This window comes from Neopelma chrysocephalum, unplaced genomic scaffold (assembly GCF_003984885.1).
Source record: "Neopelma chrysocephalum unplaced genomic scaffold, ASM398488v2 Primary Assembly neopelma1_182470, whole genome shotgun sequence".
In the NCBI taxonomy this organism is placed as follows: domain Eukaryota; kingdom Metazoa; phylum Chordata; class Aves; order Passeriformes; family Pipridae; genus Neopelma; species Neopelma chrysocephalum.
Genome location: NW_020938015.1, coordinates 2,316 through 21,240, shown reverse-complemented (window position 1 = coordinate 21,240; position 18,925 = coordinate 2,316). Strand labels below are relative to the sequence as shown.

General features: G+C 53.3%; 1 protein-coding gene across 1 annotated transcript; it reads left to right on the top strand.

Moving 5' to 3' along the window:
* Positions 1 to 589: 589 nt before the first annotated feature.
* Positions 590 to 18,148, top strand: LOC113962539 (zinc finger protein 638-like; the record flags this gene model as incomplete). The annotated part of the gene is made up of 18 exons (XM_027673305.1): positions 590 to 721; positions 1,868 to 1,926; positions 2,088 to 2,131; positions 2,711 to 2,782; positions 3,173 to 3,328; positions 4,499 to 4,551; positions 4,858 to 4,989; positions 5,136 to 5,264; positions 5,556 to 5,597; positions 6,297 to 6,437; positions 6,754 to 6,879; positions 9,435 to 9,484; positions 12,524 to 13,838; positions 14,323 to 14,376; positions 15,165 to 16,101; positions 16,266 to 16,396; positions 17,130 to 17,249; positions 17,865 to 18,148. Coding segments are annotated over 18 exons (3,747 nt in total), but the record flags the coding sequence as incomplete, so codon positions are not given.
* Positions 18,149 to 18,925: the final 777 nt, after the last annotated feature.

The window sequence follows — 18,925 nt, the reverse complement described above, 5'->3', positions numbered from 1 at the left end:
TTAATATATAATGTGTTATGTTGCATATTACATATATTCTATAGGATATAATGCATATAATATATAATGTATTATGTTGTATATTATACAATGTATATAATATATAATATATCATGTCTTTATCTATTTAAATATATTTAATTTTACCTATAAATTATGCATTAGACATTATATATAATATTATAATACATTATAGATTACATAAAATGTAGACTTTCATATCTATAATGTATATTATGTATAATATTTAATTTTACCTATAAATTATGCATTAGACATTATATATAATAATATAATGCATTATAGGTCACACAGAATGTAGACTTTCATATCTATAATGTATATTATGTATAACTATAAATTATTTATGTGTCATTTTTAAATTATTCTGTTTTATTCTACCTGAGCCGTGGCAGCTGGAGGCAATGGGGTGGTTCTGGTGTAACGCTGAAATCCAGACTTGCCCATCAAATTCCACGTGGATTCAGCACCCCCAGTTCCATCCCCAGCACGTTGCTGAGGAGGAGTCCCAGTGAGCTGTGTCCTGTGCCTGGAGGCACAGTCAGAGCAGGAATTCCCTGTGTTTCAGGCCTACCTGGAGATGAACTACAAGGAGGCCGTGATTGCTGCTGTGAAATTCGGGGAGACACAGCCCGTGCTGCTCAACGGGAAACGCATCCGGATCAGCGTGGCTGAGAAACCACGGGCACCCCCCGGCCAGGTGGGAGCCCCTCATCCCAAACCAGGCTGGAGTTCTGCTCCAGGGAAACCCCGGGCACCCCCCGGCCAGATGGGAGCCTCTCATCCCAAACCAGGCTGGAGTTCTACTCCAGACACCTCGGGGAAACCCAGTGCACCCCCCGGCCCAGTGGGAGCCTCACACCACAAACCAGGCTGGAGTTCTGCTCCAGGGAAACCCCGGGCACCTCCCGGCCAGGTGGGAGCCTCATACCCCAAACCAGGCTGGAGTTCTGCTCCAGACACCCCAGGGAAACCCTGGGGAAACCCAGGGCACCTCCTGGCCAGATGGGAGCCCCACACCCCAAACCAGGCTGGAGTTCTGCTCCACACACCCCGGGGAAACCCAGGGCACCCCCAGACCAGGTGGGAGCCCCACACCCCAAATAGGGCTGGAGTTCTGCTCCAGGGAAACCCCAGGGAAACCCCGGGCACCCCCCAGCCAGGTGGGAGCCCCACACCCCAAACCAGGCTGGGGTTCTGCTCCACACACCCCAGGGAAATCCTGGGCACCCCCCGACCAGGTGGGAGCCTCACACCCCAAATTGGGCTGGAGTTCTGCTCCAGGGAAACCCCAGGGAAACCCCGGCCAGGTGGGAGCCTCTCATCCCAAACCAGGCTGGAGTTCTGCTCCAGGGAAACCCCGGGAGGGGGTCAATGGCTTCAGCTGCAGAAACAGCGGCTTAAAATACATCAGAAGTGCTCTTCTCCATTCCAGAATTCCCCTTTTCTGGTAAAAATAGATATGCAAATACACTCCCTCGTTCCAGATTTGCCTTTTCCGTGGTTAAATTTGGGATGCAAATGTGTGAGTGCTGATGGAGATCTGTGAATAACAACAGTTTAGCAAGCAGTGAAAGATGCTGGCTATGTTTATATATGTGTTAAATACTATTAATTATTAATACTACTTTTAAGAATAATCCTATTTATATATGTATGTCTACACAAACAGATTTATAAAAAGTATGGATCATATGTGAAAAATTACAGTTGAACAGTGAGGAACACAACCCATATTCTATATATACTTAATTACTATTGATAATTATTAATGGTTTTTATGTGGCCACACATATTTACAAATAAAGTCCAAGTGCTGCAGTCACTGTTTTTCTTTCCATTCCAGGTCAAAAAGACCGTAAAAAAACGAGTTCTGACGGTTAAAAAAGCTTCAACCAGTACCAAGTGAGTGTTGCCTTTGCATAAATTGGTGTTAATGGTAATGACTGGGAACCAAATGGACTCATATCCATTTTTGGTTTTTTTCCCTGGGTTTGAGCTTTTTAAAGCTGTTTTAATATTTGCTAATTGTCTTTAAAACTGATTATTTTTTATTCTCCTGATAGAAAAGTTCCAACCACCAGCACCAAGACCCCCAAACCCCCGACAGGTGAGACTGGGGGGAGGTTGTCTGTTGTCTTTATTAATTAATTTATTGGCTTGATTGATTTATTTTATTGTCTCACTTAGGGAGCAGCCATGATTTCTGTGGGAAATTGTGGTTTTTACAGATTTATTGATTCATTCCTCAGCATCTTTGTGGGGATGAACTGCTGGATTAGGGTTTGGGTGGTTTTTTTGGTCACATCAGTTGAATTGCTGCAGATTAAGCTGATTTTTGTGTATATATTGTACATATGTATGTATGTTATTGTATGTATAATATTCTATTTTATCGTTATATTTTATTTCTATTATATTTTATTATATAATAACTTTCCATATTTTATGGTATTATTATATTATTGCATGTATAATGTCTTTTTCTTCACAATAATATGAATATAATATTGATAAGCAATATTTGTCTCAACAATTAATTTATTATTAGCATGCATGTATAATATTGCTGTGCTATTTTATTGTAGTATGTGTACAATATTTGTTGTATGTATAACACTTTATATTGGTTTTAAGTTACATATAATCAGCATTTCTGCTGACACCTGGTTTTGGGGTATTTCTGTAGGTAAAAAGGAAAAGCTCAAGAAATCAACAGTGCCAGGAGAACGGAAGGTCAGGAAAACTCCAAGTGCTGCAGGTGAGAGGAGGGAGGAGTTTCCCTCTTCCCTGGGGAAGCAGGAGCTGCTTTTCCCTTCCCAGCACAGCCATTCCAGGCTGGGAGTCCAGGGTTTCTCCCCTTTCCTGGCCTTGCCCACGAGTGGATCGTTGCACAGGCAAACACCCTCCTTGCAGGGGTTGTCAGGGCTGTTTGTGGATGGGGAATAGCCAAAGAACCAGGGAATGGGTGAGTTTGGGACAAAGCTTTCCCTGGATTTTCTGTCCATGGTTAAGGAGGAGCAGGGATTTATTTTCTGGGAGGCCTCTGAGTATGTGACAGAAGATGCACAGTGCAGCTCATTCTGCTGCTGCAAGTGGATTAATTGACCTCTAGAAACAAAAACTGCCTTTTCCTGCTGGTCCCTGGCAGAACAAGCCGAGGATGGAGATGCTGAGCCCTCGGCAGAGCCCGGGGTGGGAGCTGAGGAAGCGGAGCCGTCGGATCCAAAGAGTGTCACGGGAGAGGATGGAATCCCAGAGCCTGCAGTGCCCATGGAGAGCCAGCCCAATCCCTCCCCTGTGCCAGGTAACCCCTGTCTGTCCTGCCCTGTTCCATGGGGGATGAGCAGCTGGACATGGGGATGTTTTATGGGTTTGTTTGTTTGTCAGGGAGCCCGTCCCACCCCCCTCAGGCACCGGCGCTGGATGGGCCTGAGGCTGAGAAAGCTTTAATTAAACCAGGGAAACTGCAAAGGTGTCTAAAACCTCTCTGCTCTTGGGGGCTGCCTGAGATGCTTTCCAGCCAGGACATGGAAAGGACGCGGGATTCCAGGAAATAAAATCTGGGAGAGCAGGTTCAGGGGCTGGACCAGAACCCGGCAGTTCATCGGGGTGGCTGAAGGGGCTGAAAGCCCCCAGAGGGGCTGCAGACCCCTGAGATTTCTGTATTTCAGCAGCCAGGACAGTCCTAGCAGGAGCTGTCAGTGTGATTGGACACTGGCATTGACCCCCCTGGCTCCAGGCTCTCTGTTTGCAGCTCCACCTCTCATTTAACCCCGTTGGTTCAGTCATTCCTGTTTTCCACGTGTTCTGTAACTCATCCAGAGCAGACTGGGTGTTAAACCCAGGCTCAAGTGTGGGTTAATTCTCAGTTACTGTGCCTGAGATAGTACTGATAAGGAAAGGTCAGAGAATCCTGGAATCATGGAATGGTTTGGACTGGGAGAGACCTTAAATCCCACCCAGTTCCACTCCTGCCACAGGCAGGGACACCTCCCACTACCCCAGATTGCTCCAAGCCCTGTCCAACCTGGGCACTTCCAGGGATCCAGGGGCAGCCACAGCTTCTCTGGGAAATTCATTCCAGTCCCTTTGCCACACTCACAGGGAAGAATTCCTTCCCAGTATCCCACCCAAATCTCCATTTTCCCAATTTGAAGTCATTCCCCCTTGTCCTGTTCCTCCATCTCTTGTCCCCAGTCCCTCTCCAGCTCTCCTGGAGCCCCTTTAGGCACTGGAAGGGGGTCTAAGGTCTCCCTGGAGCCTTCTCTTCTCCAGGCTGGACATTCCCACCTTGGACCTGTTCTTTCTGGGAGCATTTCCATAACACTGTCTGTGTCTCACCAGTTTGTCACTGTTAAGTGAATATTTAATATTGATGTTTCACAAGGGGTAAAATGCAATGCAGGAAGTTCTTAAAGCTCTGAGGTATTTAAAGGAACCTGAAGCACTGAACTCCTCCTTCCCTGTTTTTCAGAGCCTCCAGGAACGGGCACAGCGAGCGAGGAATCAGCAGATCCAGCCAGGAAGGTCAGTGGGAGGGTGGGAATTGTAGGAACACACCTGGAGCCACTTCCAGGTGTTGCTGTAGTGTCTGAAAACGTCCAGTTTAACCCCCTTCCTGTTTATTTCTGGTGAGAACAAACTCCCAGACTGGTTTGGGTGCGGAGGGACCTTAAATCCCATCTGATCCCACCTTCCATGGGCCCAGGTTGTTCCAGGTCCCATCCAGCCTGGCCTGGGACACCTCCAGGGATGGGGCAGGCCCAGCTCTGGGCATCCAGCTGGGATTTAGGGTGGAAGGAGTGGCAGCCAAGGTGCCTTTGTGTCCTGCAGGACCTCGATGACCTGTGTGTGGTCCTGGTTTCCAACCTGCCCGACAAGGGATATTCCGTGGAGGAAGTTTCCAACCTGGCAAAGCCCTTTGGAGGCCTGAAGGATGTGCTGATTCTGTCCTCTCACAAAAAGGTATTTTAGTGGGATTTGGTGGTGTTTCTGCCTGGAGAAGCATAATGGAGTCTGTAAGGGGTGTGAATGAGGTGCAGGAGGCACCGATGGGAGATGCCTTTGATAAATTCCAGTTTTCCTTTAAATTTTTGTGTTTTTTCTCTCAGGCATACCTGGAAATCAACAGGAAAGCTGCAGATTCCATGGTGAAATTCTACACCTGCTTCCCCATGTCCCTGGATGGGAAGCAGCTCAGCATCAGCCTGGTGCCTCAGTACCAGAGCATCAGGGATGAAGTGAGTGAGGGAACCCAGGGGAGCTCCTGCTCAGCTGGGGACACTTCCCTTCAGGGCAGGATGCTTTGGTTGAAGATGAATTTCGAACACTGTCTGGTGATTGAAATAAGGGGTTTGTGCAGCTGCAAATTGGTCCTGTTAAATGTGCTTGGGAGGCTGGTCTGGGGTGAGAGGAGCAGAGGGGCAGGGAGGTGTTGGTTTGAGTAATAAAGCTCAAATTAATCCTTATGGGGAGTCAGTGACTGTATTTTACAGCTCAAATCTTACCTTTTTTCTTTCTTCTTTTTAAAGGAAGCCATATTTACTGCCCTGATTAAAGATTCTGACCCTCAGGTGAGTTACTCCCAACCTTTCCTCCACATACTCTCAAATCCCTTGATTTAATTGGCATTAGTGTCCTTCCTACTGAAATATTGGGAACTGAACTGTTGTCTCAGTTTCCTATTGAGTTAAATGTTTCCTGGAAGCTGGGAATGAACATACACAGCATTTCTGTACAGTGCAGGTACAGCTGAGTTAAATTTTGGTTTTATTTCTGCTGGGAAAAGCATTTCCAGGCTGTTCCTGCTGGAGGGTCAATCCCTGGGGATGGAGGGTCAGTCCCTGTGGGAGTGTTGGCACAGGAGCCCCCAGGAGTGACTCCAAGAACAGCAGTGACAGAAGGATTTGGTTAAAGCCAGCAATAAACCACTTCCCAAGGAACCCCAAAGGCTTGAATTTCCCACTGGGAATGTTCCTGGGGAGATCTGCTCCCTCCTTATGGTTCTCCTGGGTACAAACAAAACTGCTCCAGTCTGTTGGGAATCAGTGTTTGCAAAACAGACCCAACTTCCAAATATAAAAGGTCAGACTTATTTGGGATTTCAGGAGTCTGCTGGTGCCTTTATGTCCCTTTGATCCTCCCAAAATCCTGGGATTTATTGGATGTTTCTGGGCCCTGCCTGGGAAATGAGGTGTCTCTGAGGCTCTTTTGCCCCATAAAGTGTCTGCCAAGGTTAAAGCAGCTTTTGCCATCCCTTTTTTTTTTTTTAGGTAAACACTGAATCCATCCACAACCAGTTTGTGCACCTTGGGAATTTGCCAGATGATGGATACAGGGAGCTGGAAGTGGTTTGTGTGGGGCTTCGCTTCGGGAAGGTCGACCATTACGTTGTGCTGAAGAATAAAAACAAGGTAAGCACATTAAATAAATTCTGCAAGGTGCCTTTTGGGGACGGGAAAAAAAGTAGGTTTTTCGTGGAGGAAACCTGGGAAAAAACTGAATTTCTGAGGAGGAGTGAAAATTCAGCCAGAATTGCTGAAACTTTCGTTTTGGGACATTTCAAAGGCAGTGACTCACTCTGCTCTTTTATTTAGCTTTCATATTTTCGTTTGTAAATCTAAAAAATCTAAAAATCCACCCAAAACCTGAGGTGTTTTCAGCTTCAGGCCACGGGTTGGAACTTTTTAAAGGTGACTCACAAACCCCTCTGTGCTCTGTTCCCCCCAGGCCATCCTGCAGCTGGACACCCCCAGGTCAGCACGGTCCATGCACAGCTTCCTGCAGCAGTACCCCTACAGCATGGGGGAGCACACCCTCAGCTGCTCCCTGTCCCCACGGGGGGACCCTGCCCAGGTAACTCCTGCTCTGCCCTCCCTGGGGCTCTGGGATGGAATCCTGGAATGGTTTGGGTGGGAAGGGGCCTTAAAACCCATCCAGTGCCACCCCCTGCCCTGGGCAGGGACACCTTCCACCAGCCCAGGGTGCTCCAGCCTGGCCTTGGACACTTCCAGGGATCCAGGGGCAGCCACAGCTTCTCTGGGAATTCCATCCCAGCCCCTCCCCACCCTCACAGCCAACAATTCCTTCCCAATATCCCACCCAAATTTCCTCTTTTCCAGTTTGAAGCCATTCTCCTTGTCCTGTCCTCCCTGCCTTGTCCCCAGTCCCTCTCCAGCTCTCCTGGAGCCCCTTCAGGCCCTGCAAGGGGCTCTCAGCTCTCCCTGGAGCCTTCTCTTCTCCAGGGGAACCCCCCCAGCTCTCCCAGCCTGGCTCCCCAGGAGGCAGTAGGTGATTATCCATGTGAATTCCTTTCCTGGAGCTCTCATTCCCCGGGTGTTGCTGTTCCCTCTCAGTGCCATGCCTTTGGGATCCCATTCCCACACCAGGATGTGCTGGAGGCTCTGGTTTTTCCCTTCACTCTTATTCACAGGAGAAAGTTCCAAATGCCAACAAGGGCATCCATCCTTTCCTTCCACAGGGAGGGAAAACAGGCCCCAGCTGCCTTCCCAGCTCTTCCCATCCTGTCCTGACCCCTCATCCGTGGTGGAAGTGCTGCAGTTCCCTCTTTGTGAGCAATTAATTAGCCTAAATTCAGGATAATCCCACTTTTCCCCTCCCTCCTTTTTCCACATCTTTAATTACCTGAACTTTGTAGCTGAGGAAAATTAACAAATCCTTAACAAACTTTTACTCAAGTCTAATAATTGTAAGGAATAAGCTCCTTAGCACTGAAAAATAAGGAAAAGACCCTTCCCTTTAGTCCTCCCAATGAGGAATATCCACCAGAGTGATTCAAATCCGCTTTTCCAGCTGCTCCCTGTGTCTGGAGGGACAGAAGAACATCCCTTTGTCCCTGGGAATGTTTCATCTGAAGTCAGTGCCAACAAAGAAGGGCACTCCCACACTGTTTTCCAGACATTTCTTCCCAGCTGCACATTTTGGGGCACTCTAGAGCTCATTTAGGGGGAGAGCAGCCATGGAAGTGCTGCTCCATCCCTTTAGAGTTGGATTTCTGGGATTTGCTGATAGTGTCTGAATTTAGTAGTGCTGAAATGGCAGAAATAGGGAGGAAGTCTTGGAGCAGGGAGGAGGATGTGCCACTGGAGCACATTCCATGCTGGCAGTGCCCCTGTCCCAGCTTTTGCCCAAATGTCACAGCCTGTGCTTTGGGGTTAAACTCAGGGCTCCATTTTTATCTGTAGCTGAGGGGGAGACAAAAATGCCTGAGAACAGGGAAAACTGATTTTTTCCCAGCTGTTTTCCTTCGCTGCATTTGGAGTCTGTTCCCTCTTGTCCATCTTCTCCATTCCCTGCCAAAGTCTGGGCTGTGTGCCTGGGGACCCAAAGGAACATGGAGTTAATTCCTCTGGAAACCCTTCAGTCAGATTCTGGAGGAAAAACCAAATAGGTTTTAATTCCTTAGAACATGCTCTTGTTACTTTGAGCACTTATCTATGGGATAAACGTTTACAGGAAACTGAAGGCCTTGGAATCACATCCATAAGTAAAAGTGAATTCTGCTGTTCCCAATCCTGATTGTCTGCAGGGAGTTCGGGAAGTGCCTTTGGAAAGGAGATGGAGATCTCAGATTAAAGGGTTTTTTGATTGTGGTGCCTTTTTCAGGAGACCTTATTTCATTTAACAGCCGATCCAGGAGTTCATTCTGTGGGAACACCCAGTCATCCTGCAGGGAATGGCTGGATTTAAGGGATAGGGACTGGCCTGGGGGTCTTGTAGGTACTTGCTCAACTTGGGGTGTAATTTGTTGTTAGAGAAGGCTGTTTGCTTAATAATATTAATAATATCAGTAATAAAAAGGAAGAGAAGGGGAAGAAGGAGGAAGAGAAGGGGAAGAAGGAGGAAGAGAAGGGGAAGAAGGAGGAGAAGAAAGAGGAGAAAGAAGAAGGAGGAGAAGAAAGGGGAGAAATAAGAAGGAGGAGAAGAAAGGGGAGAAGGAGAAGAAGGGGGAAAAGGAGGAGGAGAAGGGGAAGGAGGAGAAGCAGAAGAAGGGGAAGAAGGAGAAGGAGAAGAAGAAAAGGAGAAGAACCTGTTCCCCCTGAACTCTGCAGCCCTTCACATCCTCACAGTCCAGGAAAGAGGGTGCTGTGTGGGAAGAGGACTGTTGAACATCCCTCTCCTCCAGGTCTATCCCAGCCCCAAAGCCAGTTCTGCTCCCAGCCCTGAAGGGACACAAACCCTCAGTGTTCTGTCTGCAGAGTGCTGGGACATCCCCTGCAGGGCCAGCTCAGGACATCCCTGCTCTGGGCTCTAGAACAGTTCCCTGGTGCCCGAGTTTGGGGTGGTGGGCTCTGGAATGCTGGAGATGGGCTCTGGGATGCTGGAGATGGGCTCTGGAATGCTGGAGCCTCTGGAACTGCTGGACACTGACCCTGGGCTTTGCCTTTCAGGCTGAGGCTGGGAAGAGAGACCCGAAGAGAGAGGAGGGGAGCAGAGCAAGGTATGGCCTGCAAGGGTTGGGGGGTTGTGTCTCCCTTTCCTTGGAATGCCCTGTCCATGATCTGGGGGGTGCTGAGCCTCTCTCCAGCCCAGCTCCAGGGAAAATCCTGCTGGGAGCTGCCCCAGCCGTGTCCTGCTGCTCCTCCCTCCGTGTGCTCTGTGTGTCCCCACAGAGCCAGAGTGTTTGGGATTTCATTCCAAACCCATGGAAAACAGGAGCAAATCCTCTTTTATCACTGTTTCACTGCTCTGGCCAGGCTTTTACCCCCAGGCCTGGCAGGTGTGTCTGGCTCCACGTGTTAAAAACAGAATTTGGGGGGATTTAACCCCCGAGGGTTTCTGTCATCCTGCAGCTCCTCCCTCTGTCACAGCCCCTGGCTCTGTTCTTTCTGTTTCCAAATGCTAAAAATGCACTGAAACTTCCTTGTTTAACTTATTAACGTGAACTTCACGCTGTGATCCAGGTCCTGAAGTGATTTATAGAAATGTTTGTCTGCTCTAGAACCCCAGGACCCAGAAATGGGGTTGGTTTGTGCCATTTCAAGCTGTTCTATGGATGCTGGTTGTAGTAAACTTTCTATTTGTGGAGTAACTGTTTGTTGGTTGTAGTTCTGGTCATGATTTGTTTTATAAATGGATAGAGCATTATAAGTTTTTGTTAACAAATATGACTTAAATCACTTTCTGTCACTCAAATCCGTATTTCTGGAGAAGTTTTGTTGTTAAAACCCCCCCAAAGTGTGTGATGATGGTCCTAAATTCCAAATCATGCCATTATACTCTATATATATACACTGCTCTATATTTTCAGACATTATTCCTTTCAGAAGTCAGGTTGTCATTCCTTATTCCGTGAAACTCCTCCATTTTGGGAACATTCAGCTCCCAAACCATCTCTTCCTCACAGCTTTACAGCCACACAGGGAACCTTTTTGGTTCCAGCCAGGTGGGCTTTAACTAGTGCAGTGAATTCCTGATGATCAGGTGACTCTTCCATGAATCCCAGCCCCTGCTGTGGCTGCAGAACACGTGGAAAGCTGCCACATTCCCCTATAAATTCCCTGCTCCACACGTTCTCCTTGGCTTCTCCCTCTGAGCCTTTGGGACTCCCTTTCTTTAGTTCATTTCATAAGAAGCAGAAAACATCTTAAATATTATTATAGACCCAAAGCCCTTCCCTGTGTTTCTGGAGAGGGAGGGATTAGTGAAATTCGGGGAGCAGAAGGGGCTGAAGAACCTCTGGAAGTTCCCCTGAACTGGGAATTCCTCCTGCTTGGGCTGAGCACTGATGTGCTTTCCTGGCTGCCTTTGTTTGGGATTTGTTGTCCTGGGCTAGCACAGCTGGGGGTTCTCACCCAGGCTGTGGCTCCTGGCTCATCCCACTGCTCCCTGTATCCTGGTTTTCCAGGTATGGAGCAGGACGTGGCCCAGGCTCTGTGCTGGCACTGCTGGGGCAGGGGCTGGGCTCACCCCTCACACCCCCGGGCAGGCAGTGCCTGGCAGGTGATCCCAGTGCTCCTGGATGCTTCCTGGGGGTCCCTCCTCTCCCTCTGCCCATCCCTCTCTGCCTCTCAGCCTGGTCTGAGCCCACGGGTGGGTTTTGGGGCCCCCCAGGGCACTGGGAAGGCCCAGGGTGGGTGTTGGCACCACAGGGTGTTGGCTCCCCTCAGGATTTGGGGGGCAATGCCCCTCTGGAGCTGTGATAATCCAGCTGTGCTGGGCCCTGTGCTCAGTGTGTCATCCCTGTTCCCAGGCACTGCTCCATTCCCTCCCAGCAGTGCCCCAGCAGAGGCTGGCAGGGCAGGGCAGGGCAGAGCTGGAGCTTTGTTTAATTCAAGTCTGACCCTGATCCTGGATCTGCACTTTGGGCTCTGACGGCCCCAGGTCGTGCCCTGCTCCACAGGCAGGGAGGACTTCAGCAAATCCCAGTGGAAGATGCTCAGACAGAGGAGGAGAATCCATGGACACAAACAGGAATGTTTCATTGCTGTCAGAATCCCTTCTGTGTCCTGGCTGAGGGGGCCAAGCCCGTGGAGAGCAGAGGAGGGACTGAGGGCAGGAGTGTCCCCAGCCCTGCTGCCCCTGGTGACAGGCAGGGCTGTTCCATATCCAGTGTTACACTGGTGCTGGGAAGGGCCTGGGAGCAGAATTCCCATCCCCTCTCCTCTGTCCATACGTTTTGTCTCCATACCTTCCCTTGGAGCTGGTGTTTGCACCATAGGAATGGATTTTCCTGTTCTTAAGGGGCCTTCCTCTTCTTACTGAATCTTCCTGTTGCTCTGTGTTTGTCTCTTTGTCTCCTTATCCCTCACCTTGGCCACGTCCAGGCTGAACCCTTCCCTGAGCTGAGTCCATTCTATCCAGCTCCATCCTTGCTGGGGGGGTCTGGCTGAGCTGGGAGGTGCTGGATGCTCCTCTGCTGGAGCTCTGTGGGATAACAGGCACAGGCACCTCTAACTCCAGTGTCTCCCAAGATCCCCGGGGGGATTCTTTCCTTCAGAGAACACAAGAGTTCTCTGAGGAGCTCCATGCTCTGTGTTGGCACCTGGGGCTGTGTCACCCTGGAGCTGGCAGTGGGTTATCCAGGGAAAGCAGAGCCCAAGGGAACCTCTGTGCCTCTTGTGGTGGTTTAAACCCAGAGCAACCCCTCCCTTCCCAAAAACCGAGCCCAGACCCAAACCTGCTGCTCTTGACAGAGCTCTCTGGGCTGCTGACTGCCCCGTCTGGAGACAGAGCCAAGCTGCCAATTCCTTAATCCAGAGGCACTGAAGCTTTGTTTTCACTGTGCATTCGCTTTCCCGCTCCGGGATGTGAATTTTGGGGGGGCCCTGTGAGCCCTGAGGTCCCGGGGCACTCCTGGAACGGGGCCTGCCCTGGAGGTGCTGAGGTGAGTTCCCAGCACCATCACATTCCTCCCCTCGTGCTTGGCAGCCCCAGCCCACATTCCCAGTGCGGCAGGAAAGGCCCCGCCGGGAGCTTTCTGTGACTGTAGGATTCTCAACATGGTTTGATTTCTTCTGTTTCTTTTAAATGCATTTAGCGCTGGCTCGAAAAAATCTCCCGAGGGGTCAGGAGTGGTGCCAAGAGCAGCTGCTGATCCGCCAGGAGAGCCCAGGGGGGCAAGGAGAGGAGCCAATCCCACCTCCAGTGGCACGGAGGAGATTCCAGCGGGACAGACGGAGCCCCCCGAGCCCCAGCCGGGAGGAGCAGCGAGGGAATCACCTGGAAGCCTGGCCCGGACGGCTGCGGAGGACGTGGATCCTGGGATTGGTGTTCCCGTGAAACCTGCTGGCACCAAAGCACCCGGAGAGAGGTCGGAGGAGAAGCCGCTGCCGCCTTCCAGTGCAGGGACGGAAGAGGCTCCCAAAGCTCCTCCTGAGCCAAAGCTGCTGGAGAAGGGAAACAAAGAGGGGGATGAAGAGTCGCCTGCCCCTGCCGTGGAAGCACTGGGATCATCCAGCAGGGCTGAGGGGGATCCAGGGGGTCGTGGGGTGACCCCAGCAGGCGGGGAGCCAGCAGGGACCAGCCCTGGAGCAGTGGCTGAGGGGGCTCCCATGGACACGGTGTCACCTGCTGTCACCCAGCCAGCCAGTGAACTGGGTGCTCCCGGGAAAAGCCCCATTCCCGAGGCTGGGAAAAGCAACCCTGAAACGTCCGGAGCTCCGGTGGCCGAGAGGAAACCTGCCCCTAAAAGCAGGGAGGCCCCAGGGAAGAGACTGGACGTGGCTGGAGCAGAGGAGGGTGTGCTCAGAGCTGGGCACGCTGCGGAGGAGAACCCCGGGAAGCTCTTGGGCAAGGCTGGGGCAGAGCTGGAGAAGCAGCTTGGAAAAGCAGCGGCCAAGGCTGGGGCTGCTCTGGAAGATGCTCCGGGTGCCATCGGCGGGAGCAACGCGGGAAGTTTGGTCAAAAGCCACCAAAACAAAGGGACGGGAGCGGCAAACCCCGACAGGAGCCACCTGGGAGCTCCACTGAACCCCTTTTTGTCCCTCAAGGACCCCGCCGTGGGTAAAACCCTCCTGAGGGCAGTGGTGTCCATCCCGGATATCTTCAAGGCCAGGGCCCCAGCCAAGAGCAGCGAGCCCTCCCCGGGCAAAGGGGGGGAGCAGAACCCCCCCAGAGCCGAGGGCCAGGCGGGGGGGGACAAGAAAACCCCCTCCAAAGCAGCCCAGCCCGCAGCAGGGAGCGCCCAGGGCAGAGGGAGCGGCAGCTCCACAGTGGACGGACAGGGAGGCAGTGGGAGGAGCTCATCCCAGCAGGAGAAGGACTCCCAGGTGGAATCTAGGGCTGGTTCAAAACAGAGCCAAGAGGGAGAGAGTGGAACCCCCGGCACGGAGGAGGACCCCGGCAGCACTCAGGTGAGAGGGCAGGAAGGTCCCCGTGCCGGCACTGACTCCGGGCTGCTCCCAGCCTGGGACAGGGGCTCCGTGTTCCCCTTCCCTTTCCAATAAATCCACACGAGCTGATGGCAGCCAGTTCCTTTTATCTGCAACACAAGGGTGGAACTGGTGGGAAAATCCTGCGGAGCTGCTCTGGAAGTGAGTCGTGGTCGTGTCCTAACTGTGTGTCCTCGGAGCAGTTCCGGATGGGAGCTGAGCCGTGTGTCCACCAGGGAGCTGGGATTTGCTGTGCCCAGTCCTGCCCAGGCTCTGGGCACCGGGAAGAGGCTCCTGAGGTGTCACCCGTGGTCAGTGGCTGGTCCCTGGAGCGGGAGCAGCCCTGGGGACATCCCAGAGCAGCTCCTCAGGGCCGGGAAGAGCCGTGTCTGGTGGTGGGTTTGGTCTCCTGGGAGCGGGGCAGGGGCTGACCCCGTTCCATGGGAATTCCACTCTCGTTTTGCAGGGTCCTGGTGGGGACAGGACCAGTGGTGCTGGCGGCAGTGGGAAGCAGAAGGAGGTAAGGATGGAACCATGGGGGGATTGAAGGTGCAGAGGGTGTTGGAAAAGTGGGGGTTTGATGTTCCAGGCCAGGCTGGACAGGGCTTGGAGCAACCTGAGCTGGGGGAAGGTTTCCCTACCCATGGACAGGGGGTGGCTCTGGGTGGGATTTCAGGTCTTTTCCAACCCAAACCATTCCCTGGTTCCTTGACCCCAGGCCTGGGTGCTGCTCTCAGGAATCCTTCCCCACCTCCCACGCAGTGGGATCACCAAGTCCCTGCCCTTCCTGCACCCAGCGTTGGTGCCGTGGGCTCTGGGATGCTGGAATTGCTTTGGGATCTTCCCACGTGCTGGGTTTCCCCCCAGATCTCTCGGTCACTGTTCCCAGGAGCCGGGACCGCCAGGAAGCCCCAGCTGGGATCAGATGCCATGAAATCCATGCCAGGGAACCATCTGGCCCTAAAGCACCACCCAAAGCTGCCCCAGACCTCTGTTCCCGTGGTGTCCAATCCCTTTGCCAAAGGCAGCCAACGCTGCCAGGCTGCTCTTCCCACCCCGGGCAGTGTGGGATGCTGTCAATTGATCCACTGGGATTTTGCAAAGTGCTTTGGTTTCCTGAATTAAATCCGAGTGAAATTAAATGGATTAGCACAAGACTCCTGCCCCGTGGGACTGAAGGCCTGGGCAGTTTTCCCTGCCCTCAAATGAAGTTGGTTTTTCCCCCTGCAGGCAGGCTGGGGGTGTTTCTCCCGAGGCTGTGGGTGGGGGTGAAGTCGAGTGTTATATTCCCACTTTGACACTTCCCAGGAGGAAGAGCTGTTCCCCTTCAACCTGGACGAGTTTGTCACCGTGGACGAGGTGGTGGAAGAAGTGGAGTCTCCGGTTGTGCCGCGGCGAAACCCCCCCAGGGGCAAGAGGAAAGAGGGAGCCAAGCCCGGCCCGTCGGAGCCCCCGTCCAAGAGGAGGAAAGGGAAGAGCTCCGGGGGGGCGGCCAAGGGGGAGCCCTCCTTTGTCACCCTGGACGAGATCGGGGAGGAGGAGGACGCCCCTGCCCCTCTGGGGGACCCCCAGGGGCTGCTGGTGGTGGACGAGGTGCTGGAGGAGGAGGAGCTGTCGGAGGCGGTGAAGGACCCGCAGGCCCTGCTCACCCTGGACGAGATCTCGGAGCAGGAGGAGCCGGGAGCCCACAGGGACCTGCCCCAGGCCGAGTTCAAGGAGCGGGACCTGAAGGCCGAGCCCCTGGTGACGGTGGATGAGATCGGGGAGGTGGAGGAGCTGCCCCTGAACGAGCCCACGGAGCTGGGTGGTGAGGAGGGCAAGGGCAGTGCCGGGGACTTTGCGGCCTCCTCGCAGGTGCCCGACGACCCCACGGCCCTGGTGACCGTGGATGAGATCCAGGAGGACAACGAGGACAACCCCCTGGTGACCCTGGACGAGGTGAACGAGGAGGAGGACGATTTCCTGGCGGATTTCAACCACCTCAAGGAGGAGCTGAACTTCGTCACGGTCGACGAAGTGGGGGACGAGGAGGAGGAGGAGGAAAACGCTTCCCCGGGGAAGAATCCACACAAGGATGAGGATGAGGAGGACATCGTTGCTGTGGCAGGACCAGAAGAAGAGGAAATCGCTGCCGGTGCAGGACCAGAGGAGGAGGACATTGTTGCTGTTGCAGGACCAGAAGAAATAGGAATTTTGGGGGATCCGAATCCAGAAGAGGAAATCTCTGGAATCTCCAAGCCAAAAGGTGAGGGACCTCAAGACCGGGTTGGACAGGGCTTGGAGCCCCCTGGGCTGGTGGGAGGTGTCCCTGCCCATGGCAGGGGTGGGATCGATGGGCTTTGGGTCCCTTCCAGCCCAAACCATTCCAGGATTCCCTCCCATTCCGACGTGCGTTTCTGTCTCCAGCAGCTCAGCTGGGATCAGGAGGGGCAGAACCAGAGTCCAGGCAGAAGAAAGCGACTGTTCTGAGTGTCCCCAAGGCACAGAGCACTCCCAAAGGTAAATCCAGAGGAACCACCCCAAACTCTCCAGGCTTTCCTGTCTGTTTAAAACTCCTTCCATGTCCTACAACCACACTGAACCTCAGAGTCAGGGCCCAGAATCCATGATTTTTTTTCTTTGCTCCTCCAAATCCATGTTTAACCAGTTGAAAGCTCAACATGGAAAGTACTTTTTTCCTAAGATTTACAAAGACAGGCAAATTTATTGATGGTCAGCACAGGGCAGTGGGATTCCCATCCTGGGACGAATTTTATTCCCAACTTTCCATGCCTAGGAAGGAGGGAACTGCTGACACAGCTTTGAAATGGGGGTGTAGAGATGTATTTCCTTTTTTTTTTTATAAGATCCTCCTTTAAATTCCTTTTCCATAAAACTACTGAGAACACTGGAGCTGGAAAAGGAGTTGCTGGGAGGGAACATCTGGCTCCTGGTCCGATGGCTTGGGGGACATTCCCTGGAAGGATGGGGCTGGTGGGACACTGCAGAGCCACACCTGGCCCAGGAGTTGGAGATGAAACACTTCAAAGGCCAAAAGGAAGTTGCAGGGACCCTCAGATCCAAAAAATTCCCAGAAATTGCTGTGGTTATTTCCCATGGAAATGATGTGTGGATTGAAACAGGGACTGGCTCGAGTGAGAACCCGGGTTTTTTGACGGCTGAAACCCTGTGATTTCCACCCAGGACCCCCAAACTGGCCGGGTTTGGGGAGGGAGTGTGGGATTGGGGTGTCTCTGGAGCTGCGTGTGGTGACTGTCGTGTGCTGCTCCCTCAGCCCTGGACATCCTGGTGCCCAAGGCCGGGTTCTTCTGCCAGATCTGCTCCCTGTTCTACGCCGATGAACCCTCCATGATCCAGCACTGCCGGACCCCCCTGCACCGGCACAACATGGAGGTACCTGGGAACAGGGAACAGCCCCGAATCTGGGGCTCTGGGGGGCTCCTGGGAACAGGGAACGGCCCCAAATCCGGGGCTCTGGGGGGCTCCTGGGAACAGCCCCAAATCCGGGGCTCTGGGGGGCTCCGGGGAACAGGGAGCAGCCCCAAACCCGGGGCTCTGGGGGGCTCCTGGTCACCCCTGGGGGGTTTGGGAACAGGGAACAGCCTCAAATCTGGGGCTCTGGGGGGCTCCTGGTCACCCCTCAGGGCTTTGGGAACAGGGAACAGCCCCAAACCCGGGGCTCTGGGGGGCTTCTGGTCACCCCTGGGGGGTTTGGGAACACACAGCCTGTGGGAATGTGGGATGTTTTCTGTTCCATGCCCAGGTGTCATTGTGGGGAACCCTGATCCCTGAGCTTTGGCCACATTCCCCTCAGGAGCTTCCCGAGCTGTTGGCTTGGGAGCCAGACTGGGGTGTTTTGGGGCAGATCTCCCCCGGCAGAGGGAGGAGCCGGCTGAGCTGGAGCCCTGCAGGTGTTCTGACACCTGCCCTGCCTTTGGAGCGTGATCCTGGGATATCCTGGGATATCCTGGGATGTCCCTGCAGCGCCTTCTCCCCTTGTTCCCACAGAAATTCATGGCCAAGCAGCAGGATAACGACGGGGAAGAGCCGAGCTCCAGGTGATGGAGGACAGAGGGACCCTCGGTGCCCGACGCTTCGGGGGCACCCAGTGCTGTGTGTTTGGGTTCCAGTTGTCGCTCGGGGTCGGGAAGGAGCGTCTGTGGTGTGGGAATGGGAGCTGGGAGGAGACCCCGGAGCTGCTGGGCTGGATTTGTGTCTCCAGTCACCCGGCGTGGGACAGACTGGTCCCAGTGCCCGCAGGAAATAAATGTTCTCACTGTATAGTTACCCCAGGGTTGTGTTTGGGGTCGTTCCTCGGGGTTTGGTGACTCTGGGTCACGCTGGAGAATCCAGGGGATCGATGGAGCGACTCCAGTGGGGAGCTGGGGAAGGGGCTGGAGCAGCTGAGGGAGCTGGGGGGGCTCAGCCTGGAGAAAAGGAGGCTCAGGGGGGACCTTCTGGCTCTGCAACCCCCTGACAGGAGGGGGGAACCGGGAGGGGGGTCGGGCTCTGCTCCCAGGGAACAAGGGACAGGAGGAGAGGGAACAGGGAAAATTCCTCTTGGAAAGGGCTGTCCCCCAGGGCAGGAGGGAGTCCCCATTCCGGGGGGATTTAACACCCTGTGGATGTGGCACTTGGGGACATGGTCAGGGGTGGCCTTGGCAGTGCTGGGGGACAGTTGGATTCGATGGTCTCAGAGGGCTTTTCCAACCCAAACAATTCCATGATTTGCTGATTCCAGGAGTCCCTGCCCTGCTGCCCGGCCATGAGCCTCCCCCTGCCCCAGCCCCGTGTTCTGGGGTGACATTCCCAGCTCAGGGACCCCTCCGGAGCTCTCAGCCCCTCCCCTGGACTGTTAACAGCCAGTGGAGCAGCAGCAGGAATTCCTTGGATTCCTGTAATTTATTTCCTGGTGGCTGGGAGGGATCTTTGTGTGCACTGACCTCCCCCTGGCACCGCTCCTGGGGTCTCTTGGCTTGTCCTTGGCACAGCTCTGGCTGTCTCTGGGTGTCCCTTGGCTCTCCCTTGGCACAGCTCTTGGTCAATGAAGTCTTCCATCTGGGACATCT